This window comes from Camarhynchus parvulus, chromosome 9 (assembly GCF_901933205.1).
Source record: "Camarhynchus parvulus chromosome 9, STF_HiC, whole genome shotgun sequence".
NCBI lineage: Eukaryota > Metazoa > Chordata > Aves > Passeriformes > Thraupidae > Camarhynchus > Camarhynchus parvulus.
Window position 1 is genome coordinate 19,339,862 of NC_044579.1, and position 12,641 is coordinate 19,352,502.

At 45.8% G+C, this 12,641-nt stretch overlaps 1 protein-coding gene across 3 annotated transcripts in view; it reads left to right on the forward strand.

The window, feature by feature from the left end:
- The window catches only part of ARMC8 (armadillo repeat containing 8), a 63,045-nt gene extending 56,342 nt beyond the window's left edge, over positions 1-6,703 (forward strand). For all 3 annotated transcript variants that reach the window (XM_030954228.1, XM_030954229.1, XM_030954230.1), the window contains 4 exons: positions 1,288-1,383; positions 1,853-1,925; positions 2,852-2,945; positions 4,217-6,703. In XM_030954228.1, the coding sequence (XP_030810088.1) occupies positions 1,288-1,383; positions 1,853-1,925; positions 2,852-2,945; positions 4,217-4,250 (297 nt within the window). In that variant the 3' untranslated portion in view covers positions 4,251-6,703. The remainder of the gene's footprint in view (positions 1-1,287; positions 1,384-1,852; positions 1,926-2,851; positions 2,946-4,216) is intronic.
- Positions 6,704-12,641: the final 5,938 nt, after the last annotated feature.

Consider the following 12,641-nt stretch of genomic DNA (forward strand, 5'->3'; position numbering starts at 1 on the left):
TTGGCTTAGGTTGGATATGGGTAGCCAGCAGCATGGGAAATGAGTGCAGGAGTAGAGCTGGTCTAAATCCCTGCTCAGGGAAGAACAGGCTGAAGGCCAACAGGCCTCCTTTGGCAATTTAACTGCAAAATCAGCAAAAAAATCCCCAAAGACTCTTGCTAGCAAGTTTAGTGCCACCATGGGTCTGAAATAGCTGAGAATTAACTCCATGTGTCTTTCTGTGCTGTGCTAGAGCTGTGGTGACAGGAATGGCCTTTATTGCTGTAGGTTATTCACCTTGCCACACCTATCTGAATTATTTCACAGGAGAACCAGCATACCTGGGAAATGCTCTGGGAAAGGGCTGGGGCTGAATATGGGGGCTATAGCCACTGAGCATTTCCTTGGTCCCTGTAGTGCAGCTGGCTCTTATTTCAAGATCCAGTAGTACCTGTCTGCACACCAGAACCCTGCTTGCAGGACAGTGATTGTCACTGCCAGCCTCATCAGGATGTAATTAGCAGCTTGGAAGTGATTAGTCTCTGCAGCTGCTGACACAGTGCAGTGCAGCTTAGACACAAGCACATACAAGTGCTGATCCTGCTCCAGTGTCCTCCCAGCACGTCCAGAAAAGATGTCAAGTTCTTCCAGAGCTCTTTGGGAAAGAGCCTGTGGAGCATCTCTGGTGACCCAGAGAGCCAGGGAAGGGGCTGTGCCAGTCAAAGCTCTGTGCAGGTCATGCCAGCATGGGCCAAGGTGCTTCAAGGGCAGTCTGTGGGATGCCTTCTGTAATTTTAAAGAAATAAAACAGCTGCAGAAGTAGCTGGAGTTACCTCTGCAGGTGACAGCTGTGATTAGACTTGTTGAAAACAAATGACTCCTCTGCCAGATCAGCAGAAAGGCCTCTGTCTCTCCTGTTCCTGGCCTTAGAACCAGTTGGAAATGGTTGGGCTTTGTTGTTTTTCCTTTTCCCCCAGCCACTGCTACAGACTGCTTTATATTCTGGGGCATTTTTTCTTTCCTATATGTTGCAGATTTCCATAAGAGACTTAAAATGTTCTTCCTGGCAATGAATTGATGAGTGCTGCTCTGCATTTGAAAATGGTGATGAATGTTTTTGGCCAGGGCTGCTCCCCACAGCTGGTGACTCCTTGGCATTGGCCCTAGATGTGAGCAAGCTGGAAACTCCAGATTAAAGATATTAAAACTAATTAAAGGAGTTGTTTGTCCTGAGTTCAGAGCTGTCAGAGAAGTTGTCATGGGATGTGATCTGGGGCCAAATAACTTCCCAGTTTTTCTCTCTTTCAGACATTGTGTATCCTTGCCAATATAGCAGATGGCACAACAGCAAAAGAACTGATTATGACCAATGATGACATCCTGCAGAAAATCAAATACTACATGGTAAGGGGGATTTCTCTTAAAGGATTTGTGTTGGTCTTTTGCAGGACTGAAAAGAGGAAAGTGCTTTAGGATTTTGTTTTGTGAATTATTCACTCTCATGCATTTAATTTCCATATAACCAGTGGGGTGTAAGTGCACTTCTGGATGGCAGAGGTGTACAGAGGAACTGACTAAAAGGAAAATCCAGGGGTTATTTCCTATAAAAACATTACAGTGATGTCATCTACATAGAAAACATTTACTGGACTTGGAAAATACATATCTTGAAGATGTCAGGAAACATTTGGAAGGAAGTGATTGACCACTACTCAAGTGCCTTATATTATGGCCCTATGTTTGAGAGAAGTTGTAGATAAGAATTAATCCCAGCTTTTCTATCTTATTTATTACATGATGAATGCCAAAATACACGTATTGTGAATTTCTGAAGTTCTTCTTCTAAACTTGAGTTCTGTTTTTCTATATTTAGAGTCATTCAAATGCTAAACTACAGCTTGCTGCCATGTTCTGTATATCTAATCTCATATGGAATGAAGAGGAAGGTAAGAAACCCTCCTTATTAATGCACAGACAAGTTACTATCTTGATCAGAAAGCTTTTGTTGAATAGTAATCAATATTTGCAGTGCACAGTGCAGTGAAATCCAAAGTATAATGGGAAACATCATTATAGGTGTAGTATGGAATGTGGGAGTGGTCAGGAGACAGGAGGAGGCAGAGAGCTGTCTGGGGGAGGCACAAGGCCACAGTGACAAGAGACAGGAGCTGGAGACACACAGGGGAGGTTTTCACCTGTAGCATTTCTCTGAAATCTGATCTGATCTCTAAGTTATTGGAGTGAATGAGAATTCTTGTAAGAGCTTCCAGATCTTAAAGGGGCTGTGGAAACTTATTTTTGCAGGGAATGAGTTCACTGGAGAGAATAAATGGATTTGAAGGGGATTTCTGGCAAAGAAATTTTCCACAGTATGGTTGGGCCAAATGAGGGCTTGGGCCAAAACCAGCTAAAGGACTTGTGGGTGGAACTGGGAGCAATGGATAAGGCATTTGGTGAGAAGTCATGGCCTGGAGGTTACCAGGAGGGGGCTGAAGGATGGTGCTGCTCGGGTGAATGTAGTGAGAGGAGGAGAGGGCAAAAGTCAGGCTCAGAAACACCTCCAGGGGCATGTTCTCTGCATCCAAATCCTGTGAGATCAGAGATGAGAATAAAGCAGCTGAAGTCAGGATACCTTAGGATAAAGATTTTTGCCTTCAAGATGTTCTTGGCTCCAAACATGTGCAAACAGAGCACAGCGAAAGAAGCTGGAGCTCCCTGGGGAGTTTGAAGGAGTGTTTCCATGGCTGTGCTGTGGCTGGACATTGCTCCTTACCCCTCCTTTAGCTGGTTCCTGCTCCCACCCCTCCCTGCTGTCCTGCAGACCCTGGGGCTGATGCCACTCCCAGCACTGGGGTTGTTGTTGTTGCTGCAGGTTCACAGGAGCGCCAGGACAAACTCCGAGACATGGGAGTGGTGGATATTCTACATAAACTGAGTCAGTCCTCAGATCCCAATCTGTGTGACAAGTGAGTATGAAGATAATACAGGATCACCACAGCTGTTAATCTCAGTTAAATTATTTTTAACTAATTAAGCCCAACAGTAACTTTGCACACACCTGTGCTGTTACCTGTGTTAATATCCACACAGATCATTGGGCTGCTTCCCAAACACATGTAAAACCAAAACAGTTACTGACAATTTCTGGGGTTTTATGTTAACCTTTTGCAATTATCCCACCTACAGTTAGCAACAGCCCATGTTTATTGTACAAAGGAGAAAATCTGATCTTTGAAAGATGTCACACACAGACAGCACAACTCAAAACTGTGCAGTTGTTTTTAAAATGTATTAAATTTGGTATTCTTGGTTTTATGAAAGATGTTCTAGTGTTCTTAGACATCTTTGTAATCAAGTTAGGGCTTCTCATCTTGAAAATCTATGCCAGAGTATTAGCACTGAAAATTATAATCAGGAACATTTTTATATCCCACTGCTGCCACACCAGCCCCCTCATGAGCTATTATGGCTTGTGATTACAGCAGGAAGCTGGGAAGAAACAAATAAATAATCTTCTTCTGTGTTGATGAGTTGTATCAGGTCCTGGAAAGTCTGTTAAGGTCATGGTAGCAGGTTGGGAGCTGTGGGGGACAAAGGAAGAGCAAAGTGTCTCACTTCAGGTGGGAGGAAACTCAGAATTAGCCCATGTGATGATGGAATTGTAACCCCAGACTGGTGGGAGGTGTTTTTGTTTTAACAAAAATGTTGAGCAATATTAGATTACATCAATTGCATTATTAGACTGGCTCCTTCCTCCCACTCACCTCACTGTATGCTTTTGGTGGGACCAGTCTTCCTACAGGATTCCTGACAGGACCAATGTGCCTTTAGTGTATTCTGAGTTGACACTCCTTGATTTCTCAGCTCAAAGACCTGCTTTTCATGGTACACCTCTATTACAAAAAGCAATTGCTCTTCAGTGCCTGCTCTTGTGGGATTTTGGAGGGTGTGTCTAACACACCTCCCAAGCCCCACCATGCTGGGAGTGCCTCAGTTTGTGCTGGGATCCAGTGTCCTTGGCTGGATCAGGTTATCCTTGGATGCCAGGGGGATTCTTTAACAGTTACAAACCCCACAGAGCATTTCTGCACCACTGGCCAGATCCTTCCAAAGTGAGGGAGCCTTTTCCTCAGCCATCTTCCCTCCCTCTCTGCTGGCCCGCTCTGAGCCTGCCCATGAAGCTGCTGCTCCTGAAGAAGCCAGATTCCTGTAATTAATGGGTTGTTCTTTCTTGCAGAGCGAAGACAGCACTCCAGCAGTACCTTGCATGATCAAAGACTAATTGAATCTATGGACACCCCTCATGTCTACTTAAGGAATAGCAGGAGATACTCCTGACTCCTTATATTTGCACAAGTCACCTTGGGCTGCATTTTTCTCAGGTGCAGGGAGCTGCTTTGCAGAAACAGTTCGAATGATCAGGTCTCCAGTGCACTTGAGAATTTTCTTGAGGTAGTTTCTTTACTCAGAGGACTCGGGGTGGGGGGGTTGTTTTGGTTTTTTGGGTTTTTTTTTCCTGAGCTACCTGGACTCTCAGATAGAACAATCAGTCATTGTTTTCCTTTTGGGCCTCCAATTCTCTGCTTTTGCTGCAGCCTTGTGTGGGTGCGTGGGTGCTCGAGTGCGTGTGTGCGCTGGGCTGAGTGTGTGGGTGTGAGACCTCACTTTTGGTTTTCCTTTTTTTTTGTGTGAAAATCTTTTTCTACAGGTTTTCAAGGGTTAACCATTGTTTGCTGTACGAATACTTCAATGAATTATATACCGTTTGAATGAAATGTTATTTAAAAAAAAAACAAACTGTTGTATCCCATAAAGTTTATTTTGAATTTTGAAGAGATGAATGTTTTTAAGTAAAATATATGCATTTCTGAACTTCAGCTTAACTTACATTATACTTTGTTTTAAAGAGAAAAATAGAGGGAGACAACAGACTCCAAATTCCAAGCAGCACATTTTGTACTGACAAGGTCCAAGAGTTCTTTGCCACAATACAAGATCACCTGGTATCCATGACATGCTCAAATCCATGGAGTGGGCCAGCTGGATTGGGTTTGGGTTTCTTTACATTTTTAGAAAACAAGCTCATACTTCAGGGTTAGCATGACTGATGCTTTTCAGAAGGGAGCAGGTGGCTGCAAGATCAGCAGGAATAAGCTCTTGCTTTGCCAGCCAGGAACTTGCTCAGCTAATTGCTGAAGGATTGGCTTATTCATGGTCAGAAGGATTTGCTGATCACTGATATCAGTGGAGCAGTGTGTTGCAGAAGTTACACCTTCCAGAGACTAAAAGGAACTGGCAAGCAGGATTAAGGGATTGCTTTTGTTTTGCATCTTTATCTTCACAAATAGTTAAGTGACTTCCAAATTATTTCCACAAATGATCAGCTGGGTGCATTAAGTTGGGGAAGGGATGGAAAAACTGGGGGTTCTGTCTTGTTTTATATTCAGTAATGTTGCTCCAGATTTTCTGTATATATGCAGCTATACACACATGCATGGATTTAGATTGCTGGATAATTGGTGGGGTGTGACTGCATCCAGAAGCCTGGACTGTCCAGATGTTCCTGAAATGGTGCCTGCAAGGCAGGGGGAAACACGAGTGCAAGTGAAGAGGACTGTGTGAGGTCAGGCTGGAATGGCAGAGCCCTCAGGCAGTTCAGGGCTCTGACTCTCTGCCCAGGTCTCCTTTCTGGTTTCAGTTTAGACCATAGTTCATAGTCAGACTCTCCAGACACTGTATTTACTTAGCACTAACAGGCACTAGAGTTTGCAGCCAATGTCTTAAACCAAATCCTTCTTCTCTTACACTGAGCTTCAGGAAGGCTGCAGCAAGAAGAGAAGTCTGTAACTTTGCTAACCAATTTTGATAATTATCTAAATCTTTTATTTCTAATCAGAAGGTCAAATTGTGATGACAGCCTTACTTTTTTCCCAAGGTAAATCTTTGTGTTAGAAAATGTGACCACAGTTTGGCCTGGAATTTGAATGTGCTGTATATCAGATAACTGTTATCACTTGGTTGCAAAGGAGAATATCTGCATTTCATGTAACTTCTTCCACTCTCAAAGACAAATAAAAGTGAGCACCTGACACTTTTCCCCCCAGGCACTGCAGTAGGTGACTGGCAGTTCTTAATGTCCTTCTGCACATGTTTTATGATGGACTTTGGGGGTTGAATAAAAGGGAAAGTAAAAATATGTGAGAACTTGTTAAATCTCAGTACCTCAGAAGCAAAGTCTTGTTTATAAAATTCAATCAAATATATTTTTGCTTGAACTGAGAAAAAAGTTCTGAGGCAGTTATTGTAAATGCAAAACTGTCCAGTGGGCATCTCCCTGCTCCATTTGCACTCCTGTCTGTATTTAGGAGCTCGAGTTCTTATGTATCTCTTCTCATCCTTCCGCAACTCACATTTCTAAAAGCAAATGCGAGTTTGCTTCTATAGAACTTTGGTGCCTATAGGTGTTCAGAAAAAAGGTGAGTAAAAGTATCTCTGTACAATTTTTGAGGTGGTTTCCTAAAATTCTGCCAGAAAAACTAAAAACCAATGCTCAGACAATCTTGTTGCTGCATGAGAACAGGTGACATTTTCCACAGGTATAGAGAGGACAAACTGTTGGATGAGAACATTTTTACATTCAGTTAAACTTTGTGAATAATTTTTGATGTTGCTATAGGTATGTACAAAAAGAAGAATACTGTAAATAAAAAGAACTTTACCAGAACATCTAGATTTTTCTCAGCTTCCTGAAGAAATATGAGCTTTCTATGTCAGCTTTTCTACAGCCTGATATTCACAGTGGGACAGACTTTGCTGGTCACCCAGAGCTTTCCCAGCTTTATGAGGTAGCAGCAGCTTGTGAATTCCAGGATTGCTTTAAGTGCCAAAGCAAACTTTGTCTGGACATCATATGAATCACCAGGATTTCTGCTGTTCTTGGGCCATTTCTCTGCTGAAAAGCCATTCTGATGGATGTTGATAAGTATGTCCTCTCTTTATACATGGGTCTAGTGATGGGAGTCCTTCTTTCAGAGGTTACACATTGCTACAGAGTGAAGTTGAGCAGGGCATTTGGGACACCAGCTATCAGACAATGGTACCCTTGGCTCTCCCACCACTTTCATTCCACGTTTGGACTGTCTTTCTCACACAGAAAATGAAATAAAACATCATTGTGGCTATTGTTCCAGTCACAGATTTGCATTGTGGCAGTGAAAGAAGCCAAGAAACCTGCATAAAGCAGCTTGTGCCAGGATATTCTAAAGGCAAACATCTCATACTTTTTAAAATTTATTTTTACAGACTTTACCCATTGCTGTGGATGCTGTGCTTCCACAAAACTGTTGAAGCAGTGACACAGCAAGCAGAGGAATAATTGAGGTGCCTGAGATTAGGTTCTTGAAGAGTAGAAAATGGCTTTAAAAGGGCTTTCTTTGGTAATCCTGAAATGTGAGCAGAAGAGCTGTCAGTTTGCAAGTGGTGGTCAAAATCATCAGGGCTTTTCTGCAGGCTGATTGCCACCAAAGGAGACATTCTGGGGGCCTTGAAGTACCAACACCTGGATCCTTAGCCAGGACAGTGAGCAGCTGGAGGACCAGGCCAGCAGGCATCGTGTGCTGTGTGACAAGGAGCAGCTCCAAGGTGTGCCCCTGCAGCCCAGCGTGCCCAGGTGTGGGAAGGGATGGGGTAAGAGCAGCAGCCCTGCCTAAACAGCATCACCAGGAGTGCTGGGCACTGGCACTGCTCTCGCTGCAGAGAGGAAAAGAAAACCACAAACCTCCACAACCTGAGCTAGTTTGGAGGGGGACACCCTTGCTCAGTGCTGTGAGCTTACAGCTGGATCCACGCCTTGCTTTGAGCCCCCAGTTTAGGAGAGAGGTGGGAAAACTGGAGTGGAGGGTGAGTGTTGGGCTGGGGGTGCTGGGCAGGTGAGGCAGGCATAGGAGGCAGAAAGGCTCCACCTGCAGCTGCTGCTCCGGGAGTCCCAGGGGAGATGGAGCTGCAGGCGGCACTGGCCACGGGGGAGGGAGGGGCTGGGCTGGGCTGACGCTGCCCTGGCGATGCCAGTGCTGCCATGGCAGCCTTGGGGTTCTGCCAGCTGCTGCACAAGGGCCTGGAGGGAGCTGCAGTTAAAGCCACGCAGCAGCACCTCGACTCTTGGGGGAGGTGTGAGCTAAGGTGAGTCCAGGCTTGGGGCACTGCAGCTCTGCTGTGGGGGCTGTGCCTGGGCTGGAGCAGCAGAGCCAGGTACAAAGCTCTCTCTGTGGTGCAGGTTGGCCAGCACTTGGCTCCAGGTGATTAGAAGCCACCTGTAGCACTTTGTGCTTGGGACAGCTGCTCAAAGGACCCTGTTCCTGCAGAAGGATGGCTGCAAAGAAAAAGGAGGTAGTGCTGCAGGTCAGTAGTAGCCAGGCCTTTAGCAGACCTTGTAAACTCTCAGTAAGTGCAAAGGATGGAGTTCAATCTTGGGGTATCTCAGATTCTGCTGGCAAAGCCCCACTGCAAGGTCCTTGTGGGAAAAAGTCATCCCTGGACGCAGGTGGGACATGTGGGAGGACCTGGCAAGTCACACTTGTCCCCAGTCAGGGCTGTGGGGTGCAGAGGGAGCTGCTGCAGGGCTGCAGGTTGTGTTTGCGGCCGTTGGGGCCTAGCACGGGTTTGGCTGCTGTCAGAGACAAAAATACTTCTGTGAGGTAATAGCTTAGAGGACATTTAGGACAATGTGTGGGGTTGGCACATGTCCTGGATGGCAAGAGTTACTGGACATTTCTGACCAGGTTATGTATTCAAACAGATTGCTGTAAAGGTAGAAAAGCTAGAAGGTACAAGAAAGACTCAAAGGCTGAACAATCTATTTTCACAGTGATGTGTACAGGAATTTTTCCTGTTTACACTGCACAGGTGACCTAGTGATGCTTTATAACTACTGCATGGGGAGAAGGGAGGTTCTAAGAGCATTTTACAACACAAAAACATTGAAAACCAAAAATGAGTTCTGCAGGTCTGCTTCAAATTTTGAGAGCAGTTCAGTCTTCACAAGAGAGAAATAATGAAAGATATTATTGGCTCTATGACCTCGTTTCTTCCCTGTTTAAACTGGGAAATGTGAGCATATGTAACAAGAAAAGAGGGGCACTTTATGAAGGTAGGAACAGTTTCTGTTGCTGCTTGTCCAGCTGTGTTTCTGTGGGATGGGGAACTTTACATCAACTAGACTGTGCCCCGTTGGCAGTGAAGGGAAATCCAGGTCTACATTGCACATCTGGGATTTTTTACACCTACAGATGAAAGCTGAACCTGTGTAGGACATGAGGGGATGTCCTGGAAGGGATCTGCTTTTGTTAGAGAAAAGCCAAGTCCGAGCAGCCTCAGGGCATCCAAATTAGCAAAGCACCTTAAAGAGTGCCAGCAGTATTTGAGTCCAGCATTTGAACTTTTGGCCAAATTCATTATAACAAAATACTGTCATAAATCATTTAGACTCATTAGCATTCTGTGGAACACTCTGAGGGTGGTCCCAGCATTAGGATTAAATAATTAAATGTTGTAGTTCTGCAGGTGTTCTCTGAGAAAACTAAGCTTGGGGTCATGTGCTGAAAAGGCAAATAAACAGAGGTGTCTGAACAGCTCCCTGTTCCCTGAGTGAGACAAGGCCCTGGAGAAACTGCCCTGTGTGACCCCCAGTGACACAGCTCTGAACACCTGGGAGAGGGCATTTCATTTACACTGGAGTTTCCACTCTTGGAATTCTTGGCTATGAGATTTTAGCAGCCCTTTAATGTCCCTTTGTGTTAATTATTGTGAAATAGCTGACCTTGATGGAAGTTACTGTCTTCCACTGCAGTCTCAATGTAGCTGGGGTTGATGATACCCACTGAGGAAGGAATCAGGAATCTTCATTGTTCAGGATGAACAAAACCAGATCTTGCATTTCTCCAGAAGCCTTTTTTATTTTAATTTGCTGTGTTTTTTTAAGTACATACTGAAGGGCAAGTCCTGTAAAATGGGGAAAATGTGAAGGATTATATCCTTTCTAATAACAGTATTGGGAGTGTGGGATAATAGAGTGGGTGGTGCTGTGTGTGGAATGATCTAGGGCATCCTTGACAGGGTCAATCCCTGAGCAAGCTGATCTAATGCTGAGTTTTGTGCAGGGGATTAGATGAAGGACTCCACAGGCCCCTCCCAGCCTAGAACCTTGTGTTCTCTGCTCACTGTGCTTTGGAAGTCTTTAGGTAACAGCAGGGAATTCAGGTAAGGACATGCTGGGTTCAGACCACCCTCTAATGCCCACGCACCATGGAAATTGTGTATTTGCTAGTTTAGTTTATCAGGGCTGAAAAATCTCAAATAGTAGAGCTTGTGTGCAGGCAAGGTGAGAAACTGCTGCTGGAGAATCAGGTGGTTCATAAACCCTGTGAGGACTGGGCCTGAACGAGGTGTGGTTCAGCTGGAACCCTGGGCAGGCAGATGGAGACCCTGACGAGGGGGCTGTGGGTCTGGGATCGCAGTTTGGAGGCCCCAGCCAGGCCCCAGAACAACCCTCTGCAAACTGAGTTTGGGACCCCCAGGCAGCCACTGTTCCAGTAGTGCCACTAAACAGGGGAGGACTTGCCCTTGGCTGGATGCTGCTGCCCTTTCCCTCTGCCTTTCCTTGGACCTTGTGAGACATCCTGATCAGTTGGTCAGAGGTGAGAGAACCACAGCCAGAGGAGTTTCCTGAGTGCTCAGGTAATGCCTCTTCAGGCAGGTGTGTCCCTCTGCAGTGGTTTGTCAATATGTTTGCAGCAAGTGGGAGTACCTGATGAATTACTGTGGCTTTTACTTTGTTTTTTCAATTTTACACACAGATTAACATTACTAGCCAGGAGCTTTGGGAAGAAGTGCTGTGTCTCAAAGGACTCATTGGTAAGGGTTTGGTCAGCACACTGAATTGCTTTGTTCTGTGTTGAAAGGATGCCAGGACTGTTAGGAATTACTGGTGTTAAGGATGTTTAGTCAGTCTCTCCATTCCCCTTACCCTGAATGGAAGAAAAAAACCATTCTAACCGAGTTGAGACCAGCAGGAGGCTGTGGGACATTCGTTTATGTGGGACAGTCACCCTGCAATCCAAGCAGTGCTGGTCCACTCTCCACTGCTTGGAACAGGACTGTCCCCAGCACAAGGAACAGCCCTGGCTCCCAAGGTTCTTGGGAAAACCTCCTGTGCTCTACCTCTGTGCAGCAGCTTTCCCTGGGAAATCTGCTGTCTCCAAGGTCACAGCCATGTCCATGTTTCTACTTAACATTCCTCCATATCATTCTTAGCTTGTTATTTTGTAATGTGGTTCTGTCCTCTGATGCAGCATTTCAAACCTTGCAATGGTTTCCAGTTCAGAGCTGAATCTAGCCCTTCTAGCCTGTGGTTTATTGGTCTTTGTCTAAACTGACCCATTTGTGCCTCCTTCTGACCCATTTTCCCGCTTGCAGTTGTTGATGTATTTCAAGCCTGGTGTGGCCCATGCAAACCAGTAGTGAATCTGTTCCAAAAAATCAAGAATGAAGTTGGCAGTGACCTCCTGCATTTTGCTGTGGTAAGATCTCAGTTGGCACTGCTTGAAATACCCAGTCCTCTGAAATCAGCTGAGGTCTAAGGGCTGAAATCACTTCTCTTTCCAATATTTAGCCCAAACCATAGCAGTGCAGGAGTTGCAGGTGCTGGGAATGAACCTGCCACATACAGGGGCTTAGGTATATCTATAAGTATTCATATAATTAAGGATTTTCAGGTTTCACCTGCTCTATGCTTTCCAGATTTCTACTTAAGCAAGTTACATTAGACAGAGGCGTTAACACATTGCCTCTGATGTACAGGGAGAGGCTGAAGGAGCTGGATTTGGTCACCTTGGAGAGGAAAAGGGACAGATGGCCAGTGGGAGGAGGATGGAGCAGGCAGAGACTGATGTCTGTCAGAGTAACACAGCAGCAGGACATGAGATAATGGGATAAGCTGCAGCAGGGAAAGGTCCAAGTAAATAGAAAAGTATTCAGGTGGGAGTGTAGGACACTGGGACAAGTTCCCAGAGTGGTGTGTAGAGCTGATTCTTGGAAAAGCTCAAAACTGACACAACCTCCTGTATCACCGAGAGCAGCCCTGCCCTGCCCTGGGCAGGGTCTGGGACTGGAGCCCTTCACAAGTCCCTCCCTGCCTGAGCCATGTGGTGACTCTGTGTTCTGGTGCCTCTCCTGCCTGGTGGCAGCTCTGGACTGAGGACAGACCTGAGGGCAGTGAGGTTTCTCATGGCTCAGCTCCTGTCTCTGCTGCCTCTGCAGCTCCTCCTGGCACTTCTCAGCCTCATGGGCAGGAGCACTGAATTCCCTTTCCAGGCTTTTTCTCTGGGACTCACCCAGGCAAGCTGCTGGGAATAGATATTCCTGTCCCACAGGAGTGCTGCTCCAGCTCCTGCAGGTGACATCTGCCTGCCTCTCAGGCTCTGAAGTGAGCTGTGAGCTGGCTGTGCCCCTGCTTCGGACCAGTGTCATTTTGTCCCCTAAGTCTGGGGTCCAGAGGTGTTTTCCTGTCTGTGGGGGGTGAGGTCCAGCCAGCTGAGGGTGTCTGAGTCCAGGCACTCGTGTGTGCATCCCTCTGGAGCAGAAATGCTTTTCTAGAAACACCTATTTCA